Here is a 27,762-nt window from a genome sequence, read left to right as displayed (position 1 = left end):
AAAATGAATAAAGTCGTAAAGTTACTGAAGCATTCTGATTATAGAGCATTAATATAATAAGTGATCAAAGCATTAATACCAGAAAGAACACAGAGTTTATAGTCATTTTTCTGTCATTCTGTTTGTTGTTGTCTTGCTTATGATTGTTTTTTTTGTGTATTTTTCTTGTAAAATGTATGTTTTTTAGTCATATTGTGTATTTATATTGCTTCTTTGTACTTTTTATACTTTTGTTGTCAATTTCTGTAACTTGGTATGGTTTTTTTTGTGTATTTTTTATGTATTACTGTTGTCAATTTGTTCATTTTGGTTGTAGTTTTGTAGTAATTTCTGTGTTTTTCTTGTCTTTTGTTATATCTTTCTGCAATTTTGTAATTCTTTGTATTTTTTTATGTATTCTTGCTTTTGTTTTGTGTATTTTTCTGTCATTTTGTTCGTTTACTTTGGGGGCCGCGTGAAATTATAGCTGTTTTAGACCAAATGTGATCAAATTATTTCATTATCAACCCTACAATGTCAAAGACAATGTAAAATACACAAGATTATAATAAATATTGAAATAAAAAGTTTTGAAGGTTGTTTGTTTCTAATGAGCTTTAGCGACCTCTAGCAGCAGGATTGTAATAATGCTCAGCAGAGTTGGATTGTTGTCAGTTTTTAATGCAAAAGAGGAAAAAATCCTTCATTCTTGCAAATCAAGAAGCTGATTAAGTTTAATGAGTTTGCCACATGTGGCCCTCGGTCTAATTTTATGTGACCCCCAAAGTAAACATGTAAAATTACAGAAAAATACACAAAACAAAAGCAAGAAAACAAAAAAATGACCCTGCAAAACTACAGTACTAACAAACAAGCAAAATGACAACATAAATACACAATATGACTCCAAAAAACATACATTTTACAGGAAAATACACAAAAGGACAACAGAAATGCATTACCAGACTATCATTTTGAATCCAAATGACCCTGAATTATTTCTGACAGGACATGATTTAATAAAAATAACATGATATACTATGAAGTGTTAAACAGTTTGCTTAGAGATTTGAGCTTGTTTCATCTGCTGATTCATGATTTCCTCTTTGTGAAATTAAAGCTCTTCTTTGGGTAGTTTTAATAAAAATCCACATACATAGAAAATAGCTTAGTTATTGGCACTCAATGTAGTTACACAGTCAAGATGATGTCCAAACTAACACTTTTATTTGTTTGCACAAAATAAAAATGCCTTATGTTGTGTTTGGAGGAGAAAAAAGTGTATTTTTAGGCCCGACATGAGTCCAACATGGAAAAAGTCCTCCAACAGACTGAGTGACTTTATTCTTCACAACACTCACTCAGAAATGTGTCTCCCTGTTCTCCTGTAAAAAACAACAAAACAAGAAGTTTGATCAAAACAGCAACAAAGTTAAAGAGTGATTTTAAGTTGACATTGAGTGAAAGATTAGATCTGGTTTTCTGGGAATCTAAAACTGTTTCCTTCTATTGAGGGCTAGTAAACATGCTGCAGAGGTACAGTATAAAGAGAACTAATATATCCTACTCAAGTGGAAAAATGTTATTGATCCCAACCCTGTCCTGGACTATTGTTTAATGTCATTTTTACTTTGAGAAACTATGAAAAAGTCACAGATTTGTGACCCACAGAAGGTAAATGTGACTTGTTCCATCCTCCCAGGCCCAACATGTATGTGTTAAACTAAGTTCCTGGAGGGCTGCTGTTATGATGTGTAAGCTGTTGGCTGGTATGTCAGTATATTATGAAGGGTTTCACCTCTAGTGTTGAGGCAGAGAAGTGCAGAACGGCGTCATGGATAGAGTTGAAGAGACATGACTTTGTGACTTTGTCGTTAAAGAACCCTCCAGTCTCCAGATGTTCCACAACACTGGCTAAAAGACGAGGAGAGAAAGACAAGGTGTTGAGTGGACAATGGAAGAGAGAAAGAGCAGCAGAGATAATGAGAGTAGAGCAGGATGTCGTCATGGTTAACAGACTTCATATACTGTAAGAGTTTTTCATTTTCTTTACAAATTAACATCTCACTGAACTAAAGTTCACCAACGATTCCCTGAAAAACATTAGCGACTGATGTCCTACACTCTGTAGGACGTGTGTCTGTAGAAGTATTATAGTATAGTATAATATATATATATAGTATAGTATGTGTCTGTAGAAGTATTATAGTATAGTATAATATATATATATAGTATAGTATGTGTCTGTAGAAGTATTATAGTATAGTATAATATATATATATAGTATAGTATGTGTCTGTAGAAGTATTATAGTATAGTATATATATATATATAGTATAGTATGTGTCTGTAGAAGTATTATAGTATAGTATAATATATATATATAGTATAGTATGTGTCTGTAGAAGTATTATAGTATAGTATAATATATATATATAGTATAGTATGTGTCTGTAGAAGTATTATAGTATAGTATAATATATATATATAGTATAGTATGTGTCTGTAGAAGTATTATAGTATAGTATAATATATATATATAGTATAGTATGTGTCTGTAGAAGTATTATAGTATAGTATAATATATATATATAGTATAGTATGTGTCTGTAGAAGTATTATAATTATTATACACCAACAGGTGCCTCTGTTGATTTAACATTTTCTCTGATCTGGTTTTTAAGGGTTTAAACAAAACGTTAACATTCCAGGGTCGTCACCAGGAATTTTTCACAGTGTAGTTGGATCACGTGGCACGCAAGTGATGTAGGGGGTTCCAGGGGGTACATTTTGAAATGTATAACTCTCTGAGAGTCATATTTTGTGAAGTACAGCTAAAGTTTGTTTTTTTTGTATGTTTTTTTAAATTTTTTTTTAATCTTTGTTCTAGCCTTACTTTGAAGCTAAAAGTTATTTTTTTGAATTTGTGAAGGTGATGATGAATGTAGTTATAGTTATTCATGCTTGGTATAGGTCCTCCACTAATAAATACTCAGACTGTAGAGACAAGAAATAACATGGGACTGTTATGGACACGTGTTTCGTGGTTATTCAGATTAAAGAGATTTAAAACAAACCATACAGACCTGGAAGTCCCTTTTGTGGTGAAGTGTGCACAATTATTATAACGGTACTGATTAAAAAAAAAAAAAACTGCAGAAAAGCCACTATGTTAGTTGAAACACAGGGGGTATCAAAATCAAAGAGTAGTGGATCAAAATCAAAGCGTAATGGATCAAAGTCAAAGCATAGTGAATCAAAGTCAAAGCGTAGTTTATCAAAGTCAAAGCGTAGTGAATCAAAGTCAAAGCGTAGTTTATCAAAGTCAAAGCGTAGTTTATCAAAGTCAAAGCGTAGTTTATCAAAGTCAAAGCATAGCGGATCCTGCGCTCAGTAGTGTTGGCGAGAACCCTGCATTCTAAAGACCCATGGTTGCAGAAACTGATCCATCTGAGATAGATTGGCTTGATGTTTGTCTTTTATGAGAACATCAAAACAGATAAATCGATGTTCGATGTTAGTGAGGGAGCTCAATCTGAGAGTTAGTAGTTAACTTAAACTTGTTTTTCTCGTGATTCACAATAGAACTTGTCTCGTACATAATCACAACCTAAGAACAAAGGGGTGGCAGGACTTACTTTGGCAGCTGGCCAGGACCACCTCTACCCCGATCTCTTCGTAGTCTTTCTGGATCTACACCAAGAAACACACAGAGAGAGAGAGAGAAGATCAAATCAATGAATTTCACTGTTTGTTTTACTATAAATAAAGAAAACCACAAAAAGGAAAAAACACTGTAGTTTCCCTTTAATCATTTGAGCTCATCATCTCAGATGATCAGTTTTCGGCATCACACCATCAACAACAGTTTACAATTGTTCCTTATTGTACTTTGAGACTCTACTGTGATGGCCATGGCAGTCGCTACAGTTACTGTGTACTTCAATGGCACCAACATTAATAGATAACAAAACAATTACAGTAAATAGGAAGAAGATAAAACTGAAAATAAACCCTTGACTGACTGGTTGAAGGTTACAATAACTGATGGATTAGAATATATATACAGTATATATATATATAGAACCTGTTTGTGATCGACTGCATCTAATTAATATGTTTACCATATGTTATTATTAAAGATGTCCCAGAAGTTGCTCTTTATATGATGAGATCAGTGTTAAATTTTGATTTAGCTTTAGTCAGTCTTTTGACTAAAATACAATGTAGTTTTTAGCCAATCTGGACTATTTCAGTTATAGTGTAGTTTTAGTCAACTACTGTAAATAACGATTAAATGTGTTACAGATGTAGTTGACTAAAAAAAAGATTCAAGTAACATTCATCAACCTCATATGGGATGGCATTAAAGCTAAGGTAGGTAATTTCCTCCAGATACACTTTTTAAGTTTTTGGTTGAAATTGTCTTTATGTCCTGACAGAAATTAAGATCTTATGTTCTCTGAAATAGGAACAAATAAAATCCCTCATCTGTAGCAGCTGTAAAAAAACAAACATTTTTTTTTTAACCAATCACGTCCCCTTGTCTCCCATCAAAATCATGCTAGCTGTTGAAAATCGCCTACCCTACCTTTAAGTTAGTCGACAAAATTCTGAATATGTTTTGATCAATCAATCAATCAATCAATCTTTATTTGTATAGCGCCAAATCATAACCAATGGTATCTCAAGGCACTTTACAGTAGAGCAGTCTTAAGGACGGACTCTTCATTTTATGGATACACACATATGCATATATACGTATATACACATACATATGAATCCCACACCCAACATGAATTCATCATGGCGGCAAGGAAAACCTTCTGTTAAGCAGCAGGAACCTTGTGTGGATCCCATTCCTATGATGAACAGCCATCCACGTTATGCTGTGTTGGGTGTGTGCAGAGGAAAGGGTGGAGACAGAGCCGCTGAGTCTCTGTAACTCCACACTGAGGATCCCACGGACCTGCAAGACAAAAGCCAGAAGGAGTACAGGAGCAAACACACAAGGGAGTAAGCAGACATAGAGGGAGTGTTTGAAAGAGGAATGGGACCCTCTCCGGTCCCTCTCTAACCTAAATGACCTCTCTCTTAACGCCCTCTCCAACCTCTCTCCAACCGAGCATGCCAGACCCCCCCCCCCGGCAGTCTATGCCTATTGCATCTTAATTATGAGCTATGAGCTGGTTCCTAACTAAAAGCTTTATCAAAGAGGAATGTTTTGAGCCTAACCTTAAAGGTAGAGAGGGTGTCTGCCCCCCGAACCGTGGTTGGTAGATGGTTCCAGAGAAGTGGGGCCTGATAACTGAAAGCTCTTCCTCCTATACTACTTTTAGAGATGAATGGAACAACGAGTAGTCCAGCATTTTGAGAGCGTAGTGTTCTGGGGGGATTGTATGGCACTACAAGCTCCTTGAGATAGACTGGTGCCTGTCCATTTAGGGCTTTATAAGTGAGAAGAAGAATCTTGAATTCTATTCTATATTTTATGGGAAGCCAATGCAGAGAGGCTAATACAGGAGTAATGTGATCTCTTCTCCTAGTTTTAGTCAGTACACGTGCTGCAGCATTTTGAACCAGCTGAAGTGTCTTAAGCGACTTGCTCGGGCAGCCTGCTAAAAGAGAATTACAATAATCCAGTCTAGAGGTAACAAAAGCATGGACTAGTTTTTCGGCGTCGCCCTGAGACAGGATAGATCTGATTTTAGCAATGTTACGGAGATGAAAGAAGGCAGTTCTTGAAGTTTGTTTTATGTGAGAGTTGAAGGATAAGTCCTGATCAAATAGAACCCCAAGGTTTCTAACAGTTGTGCTTTGTGCCAGAGTAATGCCATCTAGGGCAGTTAGGCTAGCATAGGTTTCTCTAAGGTGTCGTGGGCCCAGTACAATGACCTCAGTCTTGTCTGAGTTGAGAAGAAGAAAATTTTGGTCCATCCAGGCCCTAATGTCCTTTAGACAGGCCTCAAGTTTAGATAGCTGATTTGTCTCACCTGACTTCATTGATACATACAGTTGGGTATCATCAGCATAGCAGTGAAAGTTAACAGAGTATTTTCTCATAACATTACCAAGGGGGATCATATAGATACAGAAGAGGATTGGACCTAGCACAGAGCCCTGAGGAACCCCGTAGCTTACTTTAGTGTACACAGAAGACTTATTATTCACGTGTACAAACTGGTACCTATCAGATAGGTAGGACTTAAACCAGTTTAGGGCAGTCCCTGTGATTCCAAGTAATTTCTCTAATCTCTCTAGTAGAATATAGTGATCTATAGTGTCAAAAGCTGCACTAAGATCTAATAAAACCAGCACTGAGAGTCGTCCTTCATCTGAAGCCCAGAGTAGATCATTAGTTACTTTAACTAAAGCAGTCTCTGTGCTGTGTTGAGCTCTAAAGCCTGACTGGAAGTCCTCGAACAGGCTGTTGTTTTGAAGAAATTCACAGAGCTGAGCTGCCACAACTTTCTCAAGAATCTTTGAAATAAAAGGAAGATTAGATATAGGCCTGTAGTTTGCTAAAGTGCTGGAATCAAGAGTAGGTTTTTTGAGAAGGGGTTTGATTACAGCTACTTTAAAGGACTGTGGCACGTAGCCTATTGATAGGGATATATTTATTGTCTCCAACAAAGATGGGCAGACTAGGGGAACAACTTCTTTAAACAGCTTAGTTGGGATCGGATCTGAAAGGCAGGTCGATGGTTTGGAGGATGAAATAATAGAGTTAAGTTCCTGAAGTCCTATATGTGTGAAACAGTTTAGGTTAGGCCTATTTACATTTAATGGTACAGCAGGCCCAGGTGAAGGCAGGGAGTGGCTAATTTTATCTCTAATCTTGTGAATTTTATCGTTAAAAAATGTCATAAAGTCCTCACAGCTGAGGGCTAGAGGAATCATGGGCTCAATAGAGCTCTGACTTTGTGTTAGCCTGGCTACAGTGCTGAAAAGGTACCTCGGATTATTTTTATTTTCTTCAATTAGTGAGGAATAGTATGTAGATCGACTATGTCGTAAGGCTGTCATGTATTTACTATGGCTTTCTTGCCAAAGTATTCGTGACTCCTCTGTTTTATTGGAGCGCCACATTCTCTCTAATTTACGGGTTGTTTGTTTGAGTGTGTGAGTTTCAGAGCTAAACCACGGAGCTTTCCTCTGACGTTTAATAGTTTTTTCCCTCAATGGGGCAATTGAGTCCAAGGTGGATTTTAGTAGACTAGCAGAGCTATCGACAAGCAGATCCAGTTGAGAGGGGTTATAATTAATATCATAGTTATTTATTGGATGGTGCACTGAGTTTAAGGCAGCAGGAATGGCCTCTTTAAATTTAGCCACAGCACTGTTGGATAGATTTCTACTTGTAACTATTTTATTGCACAGTGCGAGATCCTCTAGGATAATGTTAAAAGATATTAAAAAGTGATCTGATAGCAGAGGATTTTCAGGGTAGACTTTTAGTTCATTAATATCAAGGCCATATGTTAGAACAAGATCAAGAGTATGATTTAAACGATGAGTAGCTTCATTAATAGTTTGAAAAAAGCCAACTGAGTCTATTAGGGACATAAAGGCTGAGCTCAGGCTATCACTATCTTTGTCCACATGGATATTAAAATCTCCTACTATCAGTATTTTATCAGAACTGAGGACTAAGTTTGATATAAACTCAGAGAATTCTGATAGAAATTCAGAATAAGGGCCTGGAGGACGGTAAATTATCGCAAATAAGACTGGCTGGCAGGTTTTTGATTCGATATGAGATAAATTTAGAACCAGGCTTTCAAAGGAAGTGTAACTGGCCTTTGGTTTAGGATAGATTAGGAGAGAGGAATGATAAATAGCTGCTACACCACCTCCACGGCCTATGTCTCGTGGCATATGAGTATTTAAATGACTGGGAGGAGTGGCTTCATTTAAACTAACATATTCATCTTGATACAGCCATGTTTCAGTTAAACAGAATAAATCAAGGTTATTTTCTGAGATAAGGTCATTTACTAGTAGAGATTTGGATCTCAGTGATCTAATATTTAATAGAGCACATCTAATGGTTTTATGTTTTGGTGTTTCTAGATTTGAGATTTTAATTTTTTTCAGATTTTTATAATAGTTGATATAGTTTTTGGCAACATGTACTTGGTAGTCATAGTCTAGTCGGCAAAAAACTGACTTTAATTAATTTAATTAATTAGGCTTCACCCATAAAAATATAACTAGATTTGGAAAAGATTTAGAAATATATATATATATGTTTAATGAAACCTGGAAATTATTGATATACTGTATATAACATTATTTTTATGATCCCAGATGGCCTGAAAAACACTTTGGAGGTTTTTCTTTCATCTCTGTGTTTTTAAATAATCTATTGTGTTATTAAATGATGATGTATTAAGTCGTGTTACACTCATTTTAGTTCTGGGGTCATATTTTAATGATGATACACAGTAAATTGTCTACTTATATGTACAAAACCTTTTCTAAAATAATTAATAACCATCTTCTCCAATGGGTGCCCCGCCTCCTATTCATGTAAAAAACTACTTACAGATATATAGGTGTGTATATACAGTAGGTGTGTATATAGGTGTGTACTATGAGAATCTAACACACCTTTAGGAGAACACACATATTATTAAATGTACAGATATTGCTGCATTGATTGATTTGTTGTATTTGTCCTGAGGAAACAACTGTTAGTGCATGTATAGGATTGCGTTCCTACATTACGGAGGGTCTTGATCCCCACTGTATCCAGGAAGTTGACAGTACTGAGGTCCAGGATGATGGTTCTGAGCAGAGACGGATCACGTTCAGCCTCCACCTCAATAATGGCCACTTCTTTCTGCTGCTTCCACTTTTCCTTGTGGTCCTGGTTTAAAACGGACCAAACAAGGTTTGAAACCCATCAGTGTTGATCAAAAAGGGATTTTTATCAAACTCGCAGACGTGACTCCACCTGCTCCACTCCATTCATCTTCAGGGCCTTCTCAGCTTTTTTCACGTCCTTGGCCATTTTCTTTTCATGCCTCTTCTTTTTGGCCTCTAGTTTCTTCTTTGCTGACAGGGCCTTTGTGATGTCAATACCAGACTAAAGACAGTAACACACATTAAAGGCACAATATTAACTTAGTGACTGAACACAGCTCAAAATGTCAGATTTTTATTCCCAATATACAGATTTGTTTTTGTTTGGACAACAGTTTCATTCACAAAATTAAATCTGATCTCTAGTGCAGTTATATAATTATTACAAATTATATAATATATTTGTATTACATATTATCATTATTTATTATATTTTAGTTTAAACTATACATTATATAAAACAAAACAATGTTTAACAGAATAAAGTTCAATTGTAGCTCTAATCACATTTAATGTCTCCCACATTGTGTATCAAGTAAACCAAACTACTTATTGTTAATAGAAGTTTTTATATGAAAACATAAACGTTATAATACATTTTGTTGTTGTTCATTTGTTTCCAAATAAAAACACTTATTTCTGTTTATTTTATTCCTATTAAGAGACTTTGATAAGAATGACAGTATATTGTTAATAAAAGCTACAAAGTCACTGTTTTTAACCTTTTCCATTGGTGGTGGAATGTGGGAATTTTTTCAATAAAAAGATGAAACATTAAAATTTAAAACAAAAAAAAAGGTTAAAAAACAACTGAGAGTGGTTTTGATGATAACTATGAGGAAGTTACAGCATGGTTTAATCAGAACACTACTGTCTTTCTGTTGTAATGATCAGTAATAATGGGACATTAAACACTTCTCACATTGTTCTGTGAGTTGAGCTGAAAGTAGGTGTGGCCTGTCACACCCTAAAGAAATGTGGCTGTGCTGGTTTGTGACCAACGTGGTATGAATGTTTTAACACTCACACGTTTGTACAAACATAGTGTTGGGTGTTAAAGGTGAAACCATAGCCTTTGTTTGGTGATGAAACAGGAATGTGAAGCAATGATCTGATGCCCTCATGAAACCTGTGAAGAAATAACCTGTAAACAATGTTCTCTGACACTCTTTATCTTTATACTGTATGTCATTCACTTCTTTGTATTTAACATGGATTATAGTTTGGGATGTGATCATTTCTTTAGTTTTACTGTCATAGTTTTAGGATTCAGGGACTGGCTTTTATTTTCCTACATATACTGTAAATGTTGTATTAGGGTCACTAAGATATGATAATTCATGTATTTATTTCATAAATTAATACAAGGTTATTCATCCTGTGTCAGTAAAACTGACATTATCCACTAGTATGTCTTCAAGGATGCATTATATTTTCCAATAAATACATTAAGTAAATAAATTAACCCTCTTATTATCCTCAAATATTACTAACACATTTTCATATTTAACTCCAAAAAATGATTTTCAGAAAATTATTGACCAAGTTTTAGTGTCAGATAATGAAACCTTGACCTATTCTCTAGCGCCACCATCAGGTCAAACTTTTAAATTACAATTAACTTTATTATCTTAAATAGTTTTCATCCAAATCTTTTCAAATATACTGACAACATTAATAACACTACAGTATGAACCCTATTGGTTGTGGTGATGATATGACCTTTGACCTTTCCTGCAGCGCCACCATCAGGTCAAACTTTCAGTTTTAGAGTTAATTTATCTTGAAAATCTTTCATCCACATCTTTTCTAATTAGAGATGAACATTAATAACTCACAAAATTAATCACATTGATTAATGTTGGTGACCCCCCTTTTCCTCTCATAAACATATTTATGTACTTGTTTGTATCTAGTTTTCTGTAAACATATTTGGGGTTATTGACTATAAAGTCCTCTGACTCAGACAAATTCTCCTCTACGTCACTTTCACTGTGAAAGAGCTGTTCCAAAATGAAGATATTGTTAGAATAGTTACTTATTGTTAGTTTCACAGCTGACCAGTTGCTCTATTCTCATTATTCTCATTAGAATCTCTAAGATAAAACATTCTGATGATGAGAGTGTCTGACTGACTGTGAGCTTTGAAGAACTGACATATTTGATTGAAACAATACACGATAATTACATTTTTTTATGTTCAGCTTAGAAACCAACAAAAAAAAAAACAGAAAAACTTGGCACTACAAAGACAAACTGTCATGTGGTTTTATTTCTTAACTAAAAGAAGGAACTGATGTGATGTAACAAATAAAGTGAAGAGATGATTTTTTGATTTCATAATGAAAGAAGAAACATTTATAATGTCTACAGTAGATGAATAGGAAGTTACATGAGAAATCTAATTATTATAATTTCTAGAATCCACCAACTTTTCACTCTCTATTATTATAAATTTGTTCTGAACAAATAATCCTACATACTGTAACAACATGTCTGCCATGACTGAAATATAACGTTTGGAAAACCAACATTTGAAATTGTGATTATTTAATTTAAAGAATGAAAAAAATAGATGTTGACAAAAAAGCAATTTAAAAAATGATGAGAAACAATAAAACCTCATTTGCATGCAACCTTTTCCCACTGCCTGTGCACGTTAGACAGCGACCCAGTGTGTGAGACATGACACTTTAATGAATGACGCAGTCCATTATCTTCGTCTTTTGTCATCGGTTGTCCACGTTTTTTAATTTGTCTTCCTATTTACCCCATAGTGACACGAGGAGATGAAGAGGAGGAGGAGGAAGAGTGCATGCATGGGGGGGGGGGGGGGGGGGGGGCGGGGAGGAGGAAGAACAAAAAGACAAGAAGAAGAAAAGAGTGGAGAAAACTGTGGCATGACATTTATAACAATGTCTGTGACAGCTATGCAGTGTGTGAATGGGAAACACAATGTGATTAATGTGTGTGTGTGTGTGTGTTCACCTTCCTTCCCAGGGCATCTTGGAACATCTCTGCGTTGGCAAAGTAAAGAGTTGCAGAGGAACGGAAGATCAAGATCCCAGGCACGTTCCTCACCTACAAACAGGTAATAATGAGTTGATTTATTAAAACAATTCACCATATACAGTAGTTGGGTAGGGTCACCATATTTTGATTTTACTTGGGCCGATGTCTTCATCCTCAAATTACTCAACGTTTTTTAATCTACTTGTAACGGCAAAACACAATATAGTAGATAAATAAGTTGTTCATAAGGTTTAAAAAATAATTTCTCTCTTAATAATAGACTTTAAACAATAACTCAAATCAATGACCTTTTTTATGCATTATGATAATCTGTCCTTGAAAAATCTCATATAAACCTTCTTAAAATCGCTCAAACATTGAAAGATTGACAAACGTCTCCAAGAAATTATTAGTATTTTAAATGAAGAAAAAATGACTGAGCTTTATTCTGTCTGTTATCTGTGGAAACGGGGGGTGATGAGGTAAGACTAGTAAACATTACACTCATTAGCTTTCACAAAGTGCTGGAATAGAGCAAATATTAGCAGAGTTACGGTCATTTAGATTAATGCGTTCCCCTAGGATGCGTTCAGGATCGCCGGAAAACCCGGACATTTTGATGAGTTTATAGACTATGAAAAGAGGACATGTCTGTAAAACCAAACAGATGGTCATGCTAAGTTAGCCTCAAAAAGGCTCCTGGGAACGCTAATGTAGCATATTCTTAAAGCTCCTGTATACTCATCTTGATTTATTTATGTTTATTTTGTTCTAAAGGAGTATTAACAACAACTACAATAACTGGACGCAAACACTCTTGTTACAGGTGTCCAGATCAAATAAGCTATGCTAAGCTAAACAAGGACAAACCTATTTAAGCTAGGTTTACATACAGTTAACACAATTATACAAAGATGAGGTGAGCTGAGCTTAACTCAGACCAACTGAACTAAGATAAGAATAATAGAGCTATGCTAAATGAAGCTAAGCTAAAACTAGAATACTTGCATTTCCTGAAGAAAATGCAGTTGCTGGCCCGCATCGCACTGCATTAGCTTAGCATTAGCATTAACTAGCATTAACATAACATAGCATTATCTAGCTTTAGCATAAACCTAGCATTAGCACTAACCTAGCAATAACATTAACCTAGCAATAGCATTAACCCAGCAATAGCATTAGCCTAGCATTAGCCTAGCATTAGCCTAGCATTAGCATTAAGCTAGCATTAAGTGCACTTGTTCAATTGCTCATTAATGCAATTATCTAAAAACAATAGAGAAGTATTTCTGAAAGTGACATTAGAATATAGTTTAAAATAAAAGTATTGATAAAGTCAAGTTTATGTCACAGTAGGAAACTGTACCTGATTAAAGTTCTCTAGTGGTCTGTAAATGTCAGTGTTTGGAACTCGTCCCAATGCAGAATATTTAGGCCTGAAAGAAAAATAAATACAAATATTTATTGTGTTTATTAAAAACTATTTTCAGATTGTTTTTGTTTTATCAAAAAACACAAAGAATATTATACTGTATACTAATAGAGTGTTTTACATGAGTAAATATGTCTTACAGCTGAGTCCTAAAGATGACGGTCAACATGGAGAAACCAATAGCAGCAGCAAGTCCCAGATCAGGGTTGAGCAGCACAGTGAGGATGAAGGTGACCACCCACACCATCTGGAGGAACCAAAGCATTACAGTAAGTCATTACATATACAGTTCAATCACATCGTATTTATCCAAACTACATGATGCTGGAGGTAAATCTATGTCGACTAAACATGTCATAAGTTTAACTGGTTTGTTCAACAATAATATCACGGGTTTCAAATACGGACCAGTTCCATCACAAGCTGACCAACGTTAATGTTTGTACTTCCAGTTATAAATCAGACATAAAGTATGGAAGGCATCAACAATATCTTACCGGTAAATGTCCTTTCATTTATTTCTTTTTTTGACCAATTTTTATTTAATTTGGTGAGTTTTTGTTGAATAATTTGAGGAAAATTACAGGATTTTGGACAAATTTAGAGTTCTTTCAAGAACAATTTACAACTGAATTATATGGTAATTTACACAATGATTCTCTGTCATTTTCACTTTCTGCTCAGGGCCGAATCGGACGCTACGAAGGGCCGGATTTGGCCCCCGGTCCTTGAGTTTGACACTAGTGACTTATAGTGTTAATTAAGGGAGAAGATTCACCATTTGTTCTTCCACTAAACGAGAGCGTGACCTGGGTTTAGACCAACAGGAGAAAGTCAGATGTACCCTTTAGATGATGCTGTGTTGCTATAGTAACAGTGCTGGGGGGGCTATACATATATTTCTTCAGGACATTAAAAGCAATGACGTGGTGGGTGCAGAGCATGTTATTCCTATACGTACCATGTCTATTTTATTGGTCCTCCACAGTAACGGGATGTCCAGGAATTGCTTCATCATTCCATGAAGGTTAACATAGATGATAGCAGCTAGCACTGCCTGTCAATAAAACACAACATTTAACAATAACTCTCCTATTATCTATTTCATGTTTATCATTCAAAACATAATAATACCAGACTTTATTTTTTTGCATCGTATTTCATGACTTTTCCTAATTTGATGAGTACAATTGATTAGGTATAATTAATAAATGTATATAATATTGCACACATTAGTGTTCCTCTGGGGTCAAACTGCTTTAGCTGTGTTAAACTTGTCTGTGAGCTCTATAGGAGATCAAAATAAGTAAATAAATGTCCTTTTTTAATTTTTTGAACCACTTTTCATCCCAATAAGTGAACTTTTGCCCAATAAATACCACTTGTTTCCTTTTTGTTCCACATTTTAGCCTTTTTTTACTATTGTTTTGCTCATTTAAGCTACTTTTTACCATTAAATACCACCTGGTTCCTCTTTATTTGCCCATTTTTTGGCCACTCTTGACTGCTTTTGGCCCATTTTAGTCACTTTATATTCTTTTCTTGCCACTTTTGGACTATTTCTGTCCACCTGTTAACATGTCTGCCTTTATGCTGACATAATGGACAACGTTCCACCAGGACGTGTTCCGTTATGTCAGCTTCACATGTTTTTACAAAGATGTTACTGATGGTTATACACTTATAATAAGACTTAAATGCTCGTATATCACTGGTTAACCTGTTGAGAAGCCTTTTGGTAAATTTTCAGAGTTGATCTAATGTGTATTTTGCTTTTTCCACCAATGAGAAGACGAACAGTACCTTGGGCAGATCTTCAAAGAGAGCCCCAATCCATAGTGTGATGAAAAGAATAACTATGGCTGACAGAGCACCAGCGATCTGCAGTAGAGAAAGAATGATGTGTAATTAATGGAAATGAATTATGAAGAGAGAGAGAGAAAGAGAGAGAGAGAGAGACAGGGGGCGGGACAAAGTTATAGATCAGAAAAAGAGACAAAAACAGCTACGAGTAGATGAATGATGGATGAGTTTATGTTAGTGTTAATAAAGGAGATGCTCCACTTTCCTCTCCTGTGTAATGAGCCTTAGTTGATTAATGCTGATGTCAATGTAGAACACTTTAGCATTTTGCCTGTTTTACATTTATAGGTAAAGCTCAAGGATGGGAAAAAAAAATATGATCCTGTAAGTGTTTTATAATAATGTTTTATAATAATGTTTTATAATAATGTTTTATAATAATATTTTATAATAATGCTTTATAATAATGTTTTATAATAATATTTTATAATAATGCTTTATAATAATGCTTTATAATAATGTTTTATAATAATGCTTTATAATAATGCTTTATAATAATGTTTTATAATAATGCTTTATAATAATGTTTTATAATAATGTTTTATAATAATATTTTATAATAATGCTTTATAATAATGTTTTATAATAATGTTTTATAATAATGCTTTATAATAATGTTTTATAATAATGTTTTATAATAATGCTTTATAATAATGCTTTATAATAATGTTTTATAATAATGTTTTATAATAATGTTTTATAATAATGTTTTATAATAATGTTTTATAATAATATTTTATAATAATGTTTTATAATAATATTTTATAATAATGTTTTATAATAATATTTTATAATAATATTTTATAATAATGCTTTATAATAATGCTTTATAATAATGTTTTATAATAATGCTTTATAATAATGCTTTATAATAATGTTTTATAATAATGCTTTATAATAATGTTTTATAATAATGCTTTATAATAATGCTTTATAATAATGTTTATAATAATGCTTTTATAATAATGCTTATAATACTGCTTATAATAATGTTTTATAATAATGCTTTATAATAATGCTTTTATAATAATGCTTTATAATAATGCTTTATAATACTGCTTTATAATAATATATAATGCTTTATAATAATGTTTTATAATAATGCTTTATAATAATGCTTTATAATAATATTTTATAATATGCTTTATAATAATGTTTTATAATAATGTTTTATAATAACGTTTTATAATAATATTTTATAATAATGCTTTATAATAATGTTTTATAATAATGTTTTATAATAACGTTTTATAATAATATTTTATAATAATGCTTTATAATAATGTTTTATAATAACGTTTTATAATAATATTTTATAATAATGCTTTATAATAATGTTTTATAATAATGCTTTATAATAATGTTTTATAATAATGCTTTATAATAATGTTTTATAATAATGCTTTATAATAATGCTTTATAATAATATTTTATAATAATGCTTTATAATAATGTTTTATAATAATGCTTTATAATAATGCTTTATAATAATATTTTATAATAATGCTTTATAATAATGCTTTATAATAATGTTTTATAATAATGTTTTATAATAACGTTTTATAATAATGTTTTATAATAATGCTTTATAATAATGCTTTATAATAATGTTTTATAATAATGATTTATAATAATGTTTTATAATAACACTTTATGATAGTGCTTTATAATAACACTTTATGATAATGCTTTATAATAATGCTACGCCATCAGGGAAGAATAATTATGAGGGATTTTTCTCAGTTAGTCTGAATTATGCTAAAATGTTGAGCTGAGGGTATACAGTATATTAAAAAAAAGAACTAAATAAAAGATTTGCTGCCTGCCTTTATTGGAAAATGTGGTTTTGACATCATCAGAAATGTATGAAATTAAACTATAACCAAACCAGGTCATACCACCCCACCACAGACATACATACACTAGTTTCTACAATGCGTTAGCATTACTTTATACTTAAAACAAAAACACTGCTGCTAATAATCTCAACCTGGGACCCACATTTTGCCATTTTTAGGCGGGGCTACCGGACTGTAAACGCCCTCACGTTGTTGTTGTTGTTGTTGTTGTTGTTGTTGTTGTTGTTGTTGTTGTTGTTTACACTAGTTATAATCACTCCTCTGTTATTCATGAACAGATCAGACTGAAATTTAGTAGCTATAATTTATGGGTGTGTACGCATCACTTTTGGGTCCCGACCCACCAGTTGAGAATCACTGGTTTAGGCCACACTCTGATGAGCATAACTAATCAATATTAGGCTGAATGATTATTTCCTTAAACCAACCTGAGTCTTCCCTCCTGTACTCTCCTGAACCAGAGTACGAGACATGGAACAGCTGATGGCGAAACACTGGAAAATTCCTCCAAAAGAGTTACTGAGACCCAACGCCACCAGTTCCTGGACACATGACACATCCTTAGTTCTGTGACACGTGTGTATTATTATGTATTATCTGTCAGCTTCATACCTGGTTACTGTCCACTTTGTATCCATATTTAAGTGCAAAAATACGGCCCAACGAGATGGCGATGCCGTAGCCGACCACAGACAGAGCGAAGGCGTCTCCTATCACCTGACCAAACAGAGAGACTTCTGGGAACACTGGAGGCTGGAGACTGGTGAAAATGGACAGAGTAGGAGGTACAGTATATATGAATGTGTACAACACTGGATACTTTTATGTTTTTCTCACCCTGAAGGAATCAGCCCAACAACGTCGACGCCATATTTTCCTTCCACGTCAACTTGCCACGAGATTACTGTAGCAACAATGATCTGGAAAAATAGATCAACAAATCATGTTGTGATGTACTGTATGTGCATTTAACTGTTATATGTGTGTGTTTGTGTTCCTGAGAACTCACAGCGATTAGCTCCACAGGTATAGGAACAGGAAGCTTTTTACCCAGGTATGAATTGAGCTCCTTGGCCAGGATTAGGCCAACAATCGCAACTATACTGACCACAAGTGTACCAATGTTAGTCTGTGGGAGGAGATAGCACAGCTCTATCACAGTCTGAGGAAAGAGAAAACAAACATATCTGTGAGAATCAGTAGAAGTTCAAATCTCATCACCTGGAACGCTTGAGAAAAAAGCAGTTAATGAGAAGTTCATTAAAAATAGTTCTTACATAAATCAAAGCCAGAGGTCCACTGTGTCTCACTGGGTTGATTCCAAAGGTGTATTTGAGCTGGGACACAATGACGTGAATGGCGGCTCCTGTGGTGTAACCTCTGACCAGAGGCTCTGAGAGGTAGGTCACAACAAACCCAAACTGGACCAAACCAAGAACGATCTGCAAAAACACAACACAACGTTAAAATAAACACAAAACCTCTGTTGTCAATGCTTGTAAAACCAAAAAAAAAAGGTAGAAGTGTCTATAGAGCAGGAGTCCATATAATCTGACCTCTGACCCCTGGCTGCTAGAACTACCTGAAATATCCCTGATAGAAAAGTGACGGCCGCTGCTACTTTGATCCTCTCTGCATCACGAACAGTCGTATCAACCATGGAGGAGTTTGTCACGTTGTCCCAAACCATGAAGTCTGAGTCTGGAGCCAATCGTTCTGTCACGCCTCCAATCATTACACTCAGCACTGCATAAGTGCCTGAAAAAAACAAAGACTAATGCTGTTTAATCAATACGTGTTTTAACTTGTGTTTAGATACACGAGCTTTACATTTTTAATGGGATTCACTCTGGAAAACCTGGGGTGGCATTAGTGTCCAGCCCACGACTTTATCAGAGACACCATGTAGAAGGTGTTATTAAGTCAGTGATGCTCAACATGTGACTTTTATGTATTCATCTTAATTATTGTTCCCCCAGAAAACCTGAAAAGGGGGAAACTTTTTAACCCCTTTTTACCTTTGTCCCATTTTTGCCCCTTTTCAAAAAGTTTGGTGACTTTCTTCAGACTTTAGCTCCTTTTGCCAATAGATATCATTTTTTTTATTATTATCTTTTTGACACTTATTAAATTTTTGTCTTTTCTTTAAAGTTCTTAGGCCATTTTTCATCCAAATAAACTAACTTTTGCCCAATAAATGGACCTTGTTTCCTTTTTCCCTACATTTTCTGTTCCACATTCTTGCCCATTTAAGCCCTTTGCCGTTACATACCACCTGTTTCATCTTAGTTTGCCCATTTTTTGGCCACTCTTGACTGCTTTTGGTCCATTTAGTTACTTTTCACTCTTTTCTTGACACTTTTTTTTTGTCATTTTTGGACTATTTTTGGCCACCTGCTAACATGGCTGCCTCCACCCACTCATGACAGGAACAGCCCACTTTGGGTCAACAGCCCACCGGGACGTTCCTGGTATGTCCAGTCCACCCCTGGTTCCCACTCAAAATCTAGAAATCCAAGATGGCCACCATCCGTATTGCCAATTTGGCCATTAATATAATCAATTATTATACCATTAATTTTCAAGACCTTTTAAACTTGTGAACTGAGATAAAGTTGTGTCTTTTTAGTAAAAACATGTCAAGCATTGACAAAAACCTGCTTCATATTAGACCCAATGTTTGTTGATTGATTACTATCAAATATTATCAAATAGTTCCAGGAATCAAATATAATAAAGTGAGTTGGTACCTAATGAGATGTGCTTGGACGTCCCGAAGATAAAATAGACGAGAACTGGATAAAATGACGAGTACAAGCCAAAGACTGGAGGAACAGCAGCCAGCAGCGCATACGCCATCCCTGTAGGAGTCAGAGCGTCAGACTGGGCCTCTGAGGAATGGATAAAAACAACCAGAAAAAGCAGCTAGCTCACCCTGCGGCAGCTGCATGATGCCCACACTGATCCCAGAGATAAAGTCACCCAAAGCATTTTCTCTGATGGAATAACGAGGAAGCCACGAAGCAACAGGAAACGTCCTGAGCAAACATTTCTTCAGTCTGGGACCAGAACACCTGAAATATGAAGGAGAAACACTGAAGGGAAAGACGTGTTGGAATCAATTATATATAATATAAATGGACATGATTTATATAGAGCTTTATCACCACTGAAACAGTCTCAAAGCTTTACATATCAGCTCATTCACCCAATCACTCTCACATTCACACACCAGTGGGACAGGACTGACATGCAAGGCACTAGTCGACCACTGGGAGCAACTTAGGGTTCAGTGTCTTGCCCAAGGACACTTCAACACATAGTCAGGTATTGGGATCGAACCCCCAACCTCTCGATCAGAATACGACCCACTACCACCTGAGCCACGGTCGCCCCATATATATACTGTAAATATATCTATATATATATATATATCTATATATATACAGTATATATATATATCTATCTATCTATCTATCTATATATATATATATATATATATATATATATATATATATATATATATATATATATATATATATTGCAAACCACTTTCTCTGAAACAGTTGATAAATGTCATTTTTTTTCTCACAGTGCACCAGCTGTATGGTGGCCCAGTGGATTGGAGGCAGGGTTAGGGTCTATTACATCTTTATATTACAATTATATCTTTAATTATCAATGTTCATTACAGCTCAGATTCATTTTGATGACATCTATAGTAAGAAATGTACTCTTCACTTTCACATACATTCTTCCTGCTTTATCCTGTTGCTATGGTGTTGCTAAGGACGTTTGAAACGTACCGGAAGTGATGTTGAATCACAGACCATGTTTGCTATTTAAAACCATACTGATTATGTGAATTATTTACAATATTTCACGAGAAATGTCATTAAAATAAAGCTAGAAAACTCTGAGTTAATGATAAGTAGTATTTCTACGTGTAGGATGTCTACATCTAAGCATAGACATCTACTCTATGGAGTAGATGTCTATGCTTTGCAGTGAGACTGGGTTGGGTCTCATTTACAAAACATTAAACTTTGTTCAAAGTGCTAAGCAGCTTTATGTATCAAATCCATAAACTCAGTAGCTCTGAATCATGTTTATAGTTGAGGGAAATGATCTGTTGGCATCCCAATAAAAAAGGATTAGCAGAGATAAGTAGAGCGTTATTTACCTCATTGACTGTATAACGTTCTCACACACTGATGGTTTGGATTCTGACTTTTGTGCCATTTCCTCCACATCAGCTTCATGTAGGACGTCCCTGTGGATGCTGTAGGCCATCGGCCGCCTCTGAGTCATGACTGGGACTAACAACATGACAAGAAAGAATAATTAAAAATCACCTCCATGAAGAAGGTTGTATTTTCACCAGCGTTTGTTTGTTTGACTGTTAGAAGGATTACTGAACAGATTCTTAAGCAATGGAAGATTCCTTTACATTATGGAGGAGATCCAGATTAATATAATGTATAAGCTTCAAAAAATAAAAAATCTCTCTCATCATTGGCAAAATTTAAAAAAAATCATTCCTCAGTTTGTCATTGACAGATTTTTATGAGATTTGACTCAGTTATGTGATTTAGGATTGCACATTTCACAGTCATTTAAAAACTAAAAAATTGGGGCATACATACATATGGACCTACTATATCATTATTAATGGGGATGGAAATTTGTGATTAAAAATAAATGCAGAACCTTTCTCATTTCACAAATTCCCGGTATACCCATCTATCTATAAAGCAAGGAATGTGTGTGTGTGTGTGTGTGTGTGTGTGTCTGTCTCAAATATCTCTGTGAATCAGGCTCAGACAGAGCTGAGACTTTCAACATGGCTGCTGCTTGGTTCAGGGTTGTGCAATGTCAGATTTGTTTGGACTGTAATGATACCGTTCAAAAATAATTTCATAAAATTGTCTTGAATGCACCTTTGCAGAACAGCTCAATGTTGACAGGTAATCATGGTAACTCAGGATCAGTTGAAAGCTGCATAGAGTCTACAGGAGTGAAAGCACAAAGGGCTTTTAAAAACCACTAAAGTGGGTCTAATATTCTAAAAAAAAAAACCATAAATATTGACCAGCAGGTGTCCTCAGTGAGCAACGTTAGTAACTAAGGTGACTAATAATAATAAATAATAAAATAAAAACAGGCTTTCACTATATATTTGTAGCCTATTGAATGGTGTTAAATACTATGCTCTGCACTAACCACGCACACACGCAGGCACTCACTCATCATCATGTGTACGGCATATTTCCTGACGTTTTTGTTCTCTTTGTACGATTGGTTTTGGGCACGTTAACATCCACAGGCTTATTTAGAACAGGCAATGTAATCAAACATGTTCTAATATTCTAATATTAGGGGAAAACCATATATATATATATATATATATATATATATATATATATATATATATTCCATTCATTTTCCTATCCACACTGTGGAACTTCTGTAGAATTCTGACATCATTGTTGATGATGTCATCAGTCCTACAGTGATGACACTGGTATATTAGAACATGTTGATTACATTGCCTGTTCTAAAGGCTACACTAACTCTTCCTCACCCTCCGTGGGCGGTCTCTCTCTTTTTCCTCCAAGCTCAGGTCCTCTACCAGAGGCCTGTGATCTTGAGGGTTCTTCAGTATCTTTGCTGTTCCTAACACTGCACTTTTCTGGACTGAGATGTCTGATGTATTTCCTCGGATCTGCTGTAGCCACTCTTCTAGTTTGGGAGTCACTGCCCCGAGTGCCCCGACGACCATGGGCACCACTGATGCCTTCACCCTCCAGACCTTCTCCAGCTCTTCTCTGAGCCCCTGGTATTTTTCTAGTTTCTCGTGTTCCTTTTTCCTGATGTTGCAGTCACTCGGTGTTGCTATGACAACCACCACAATGTCTGGTTGGTTCTCCATTACCATTCTGTCCGTCTGTATCTGGAAGTCCCACAGGATCTTGGCTCGGTCATTCTCTACCACCTTTGGAGGTGTTTCCCACTTTGACCTTGGGGTTTCCAGCCCATACTCTGCACAGATGTTCCTGTACACTATACCAGTCACTTGGTTATGGAGATCTATGTAAGCTTTCCCTGCCAGCATCTTACACCCTGCAGTTATGTGCTGGATTGTCTCATTGGCCTCTTTGCACAGTCTACACCTGGGGTCTTGTCTGGTGTGGTAGATCTGGGCCTCTATTGCTCTGGTGCTCAAGGCCTGCTCCTGTGCAGCCATGATGAGTGTCTCTGTGCTGTCCTTTAGTCCAGCTCTGTCTAGACATTGGTACCATTTCCTGATATCCACCACTTCAGTTATGTTTGGGTGGTACATCCCGTGTAGGGTCTTGTCCTCCCATGATGGAACCTCCAGCACCTCATCTTCTGTTCCCCATTGTCTGAGACATTCACTGAGCACGTCATCTGTTGGAGCCTTGTCCTTGATGTACTTATGGATCTTAGATGTTTCATCCTGGATGGTGGCTCTCACACTCACTAGTTCTCAGCCTCCTTCCTTACGGCTAGCGTACAGTCTCAGGGTGCTGGATTTGGGGTGGAACCCTCCGTGCATGGTTAGGAGCTTTGGTGTCTTAACATCTGTGGTCTGTATCTCATCCTTTGGCCAGCTTATTATTCCTGCAGGGTATCTGATTACTGGCAGGGCGTAGCTGTTTATTGCCCGGGACTTGTTCTTGCCATTGAGCTGGCTTCTTAGGACACGCCTTACTCGTTGGAGGTATTTGGCCGTAGCCGCTTTCCTTGTCACCTCTATGAGGTTGCCATTTGCTTGTGGGATTCCGAGGTACTTGTAACTGTCCTCAATGTCTGCTATTGTTCCTTCTGGGAGTGAGACCCCTTCTGTGTGGACTACCTTCCCTCTCTTAGTCACCATCCAACCACATTTCTCTAGTCCGAATGACATCCCAATGTCTGCGCTGTAGATCTGGGTGGTATAGATCAGTGAGTTGATGTCTCGCTCATTCTTAGCGTACAGCTTGATGTCATCCATGTAGAGGAGGTGACTGATGGTGGCCCCGTTCCTGAGTCGGTATTCATAGCCAGTCTTTTTGATTATTTGGCTGAGGGGGTTCAGACCTATGCAGAACAGCAGTGGGGACAGGGCGTCTCCTTGGAATATGCCACATTTGATGGAGACTTGTGCAAGTGGCTTGCCATTGGCCTCAAGGGTGGTTTTCCACGACCTCATCAAGTTTGCAATGAAGGCTCTTAGAGTCTTGTTGATGTTGTATAGCTCCAAGCATTCAATGATCCAAGTACGTGGCATTGAGTCGTAGACTTTTATAATCAATCCAGGCAGTGCTCAGGTTAGTGTTTCTGGTTCTTCAGTCTGTAGCGACTGTTCTGTCAACCAGGAGCTGGTGTTTGGCACTGTCAGAAAGTCTTTATGTTTACAGTTCTTTTATTCTGAAGGTGCTTGGTAGTGACGTCACTTCCCTTTTGAGCGCATCCATCTTCAGTAGTAACACTGTTCTAAGTGACGTTCTAAGTAAAGTAAGTTTATTGTTTGCCAAGACTTCAAATCGTTATCTGACTTGTTTAGCATTGTTTACTCCCACTTATTCTGCTTTCCTGTATCTTGTGTGCATGTTGGAACACTTTCCGGGTGTAATTTAGTTCTTGATAGGTCACGTGACTGTATTATAAGCTGTGGTAGACTGAAATGTGTACCTAACTTTATTCTAGCTTTAAAATGTATTCCTGTGTGTTATATTGAGGTTTACATATCGTTTATTTGTACTGCTCGGTTTCATTGAGCTTCTGTGTCACGTCAGACGCACCTAGATGTTAATTACATACTCTCTGCTCATGCGCACTTCAGGTGATCGGTCCATGGGGTGCAGTTGCACATGACTCCACTAGAGGGCGACCAGTGAATCCATCTAGACCACTTTCATTAGCCATTAACCCTTTGCATGTCTGCTCATTGGCTGTTTTTCTGTTTATTTGGGTTGTTTGACCAAGTTAATATATTTTGGTGATTTAATTTAATGTTTATTCTTGAACAACATATTTTTATTCATCTGTACATATTGATGGTGTTAATATTATCATTTGTATATGATTGGTGATATTAATTATGTTATTATTTGTTATTACTTGTTTCCTTTAAAGAACCACACACACACCTACAAAGATTTGTACCCTCACCATCATCCCTGCCTGTACCCCAAGTTTTATTATTATTATTGTAGTTGGGGTCCCCAACTATAATAATAAATACGTTGGTAACAACTTCTCTCTGACCACAGCCCTGTCGAAGAAAATTGTCAGACCAGTATCATTATATATATATATATACAGTATATAAACTAGCTCCATACATTGGTCCCAGCATTAAATCAAATGAAATCTGAGAGATAACTTTTTATTTTTTGTCCCAGGAAACAGCACGTGTTAATTTTAGATTAAATAAAAACATTGGATGGAAAACTAAAGCTCAGTTGTATGAAAATTATGCAACAAAGAGTTTGTGGATCACTATAGCCTTTATATGCTCTGTTAGCATCTTTATGCTAATCATGTTGCAGCTCAACGCCAAACATGTAATATTCTTTATTCATATTACACATTTTGTTAGTACTTAGTGATGGAAATAATAATCAACACTATTTGTCTAAGATCATTTATTGTTATCAGTGATTCAGTAATTTACTAAAATACATAATTTAGATTAATTAATTACAGAGTCTTTAATTAATTCAATCATTTTTTTAATCGAGTCCCACCACTACTAATAACGTTCCAAATGCTGATGTTCACTCAATCTAAACATGTGACGACTTGTTTTACCTTTGAATGATTCCAGTTGTATCAGAAAGAAGACCAAACATAAAACCAATTTAAAAATCCAGAAATGAAATTTAAAAAGATTTATAATCCAGCTGCGTTTCTTTTACAGTGAAAAATAATCCCACTTCAGCAGCGTCGTCGTGTAGAAATACCATAAAAATGCTCTTTAATGGTTGGTTTGTTTTTTCTTCTTGTAAATCCTGAGCTGCTCTTCTCTGGTACTACAATAGAACTGTTGAGAAGTTCTAACGTCAGATCAGGACTGAAGCAGAGGCACAATAGGAAATGCTCTCTGTGTGTTGTGACTCTAAAGTTATGGTTTCAGACCTTGGCTGGAAGTCAAGATACGAAGATATGAAGGTGATCATTGAACAAAATTCTAGATGGAAAAGAAAACCACATGCAGTAGAAGATTAACATTAGCTTGATTATTTATAGATTGAGTGTCACAACTTTGTCATTTTACTCTTGATTCCTCTGCCATGAAAAAAGTAAAGTTTAAAAAAAGTCTTTGCATAAAAAATATGAATTTGATAGAAAATATCAGGAAAAGTTTCAAATGTTCTTTATGTTTATCTTATCTGGTTCATGTGTGAGATTAGATTAGCCCATGTTCAGGGTTGTTCTGGCTTCATGATTACTGAGCAGAGCTACATTTGAACACACATTTGTTTTGTCCTTTAGATTTGAGTTTAACAGCTGATGGTGAATCATTTAGATTGGCTTTATATACACAATCCTTAACTTTCATACAGATTTATCTCTTCTGGCACTGGACAAGTCAAACATCTTAAAGCTGGGGTATGTAGAATCGTGAGGCGCTCCCCCCTCCACTCCTTAACTAAACTCTTGTGCACACACACTGTGGAACTCGTTGTGACTGTTTTCTCCATAGAGACTAGTAACAAATATGGGAACTTTCTCTTGTGCTATTGGAGAGTTTTCTGATATTTCAGAGAGATGAAAGCACGTATCACTCACTGCTGTGAGGACAGTAAGAGGCTCAGAGTCACAGCTGATCCTCAAACACTAGCAGCTGATCAGAGCAGACACACTCCGTCTACACTGCAGATTAACTAAGTCTGTTCTTTCCTCCTTAGATCATTTTTAACCAGCTATGAATTCTGTCTGTTCTCTCTCTCTCTCTCTCTGACTCAGGGCGAACGGCGCTGACTGACAGCAGATCACTAATATTTCACTGCACACACTGTGCGTGCCTTTATTCTGTTGCTTCTTTTTTCCTCTGGCTTTGCCGTGTAACCGCTGTGATAAAAGCCACGTTAGAGCTGGAATATAAAGACATGGGACGGTCACTACTCTCAGATCGGGAACGCACATCGACTTTTGACGAGCAGCTCGAGCAACCAATAGTAACGCTTAAAACAGCTGATGGATCGCCCTGTTGGTAGAAAGATCTGTGATTGGCTGAAGTCCAGCTCCTGTATTTCTAAAGCTCATTTACAGAGATTCACTGTCCACTCAGAACACTTTGGATTACAATATGCAGTACAATATAATAAGATGATTATGGATTTTTGACCAAATAAAAAAAAACAAAAAAAAAAAAACCCAAAAACTTACATATCCCAGCTTTAAGTTGCATGTTAAACTTAAAGAGTAACTAAACCCCAAAACTGCTGAATACAAATGTATTTGTGTATAAAGTAGTGCTGTTGGTTGATTCTGGTCCAAATCTCAACATTTTAGTCAAAATATTTAAATTTGTGATATTTTTCTGTAAAATGTCAGAGTGACTGTCCTCTATGGGTTGAAACCTGACTATTACTATTGATTTTTGCTATTGGCTGAGAACAAGATCATGTGACATTTTGGGACCATCTTGCGTCACAAACAAGCACTGTTAGCCCCGCCCCTTTTATAAAACTCTCCCCTGTGGGCTCTACAATCTGTGGTGAGTAGGTTGAATAG

General features: G+C 35.8%; 1 protein-coding gene across 1 annotated transcript; it reads right to left on the bottom strand.

The window, feature by feature from the left end:
* Window positions 1-828: 828 nt before the first annotated feature.
* Window positions 829-27,333, bottom strand: slc26a6.2 (solute carrier family 26 member 6, tandem duplicate 2). The gene is made up of 20 exons (XM_028452369.1): window positions 25,834-27,333; window positions 21,197-21,332; window positions 19,948-20,087; window positions 19,764-19,874; window positions 18,596-18,771; window positions 18,291-18,455; window positions 18,023-18,175; window positions 17,851-17,933; window positions 17,626-17,773; window positions 17,442-17,555; window positions 15,095-15,172; window positions 14,253-14,348; window positions 13,432-13,538; window positions 13,226-13,295; window positions 11,836-11,928; window positions 8,939-9,070; window positions 8,705-8,851; window positions 3,618-3,672; window positions 1,778-1,893; window positions 829-1,364 (listed from the first exon to the last, which is right to left on the bottom strand). The coding sequence occupies exons 2-20, from the start codon at window positions 21,322-21,324 to the stop codon at window positions 1,341-1,343; spliced, it is 2,136 nt and encodes a 711-aa protein (XP_028308170.1). The 5' UTR covers window positions 21,325-21,332; window positions 25,834-27,333; the 3' UTR covers window positions 829-1,340.
* Between the last annotated feature and the right edge of the window lie 429 nt (window positions 27,334-27,762).

This window comes from Gouania willdenowi, chromosome 7 (genome assembly GCF_900634775.1).
Source record: "Gouania willdenowi chromosome 7, fGouWil2.1, whole genome shotgun sequence".
NCBI classification, from domain to species: domain Eukaryota; kingdom Metazoa; phylum Chordata; class Actinopteri; order Blenniiformes; family Gobiesocidae; genus Gouania; species Gouania willdenowi.
The sequence above is the reverse complement of the archived record's forward strand: the minus strand, read 5'-3'. Positions and strand labels throughout refer to the sequence as shown.

Excerpts from the sequence above, each read along its gene's own strand:
- slc26a6.2 (XM_028452369.1), bottom strand. The coding sequence starts at position 21,324 with ATGACTCAGAGGCGGCCGATGGCCTACAGCATCCACAGGGACGTCCTA. Across the intron at positions 15,173-17,441 it reads GTACAGGAGGGAAGACTCAG|ATCGCTGGTGCTCTGTCAGC; the intron begins GTTGGTTTAAGG and ends TCTCTACTGCAG. Across the intron at positions 1,894-3,617 it reads GGTCCTGGCCAGCTGCCAAA|CCAGTGTTGTGGAACATCTG; the intron begins GTAAGTCCTGCC and ends CTCGTCTTTTAG.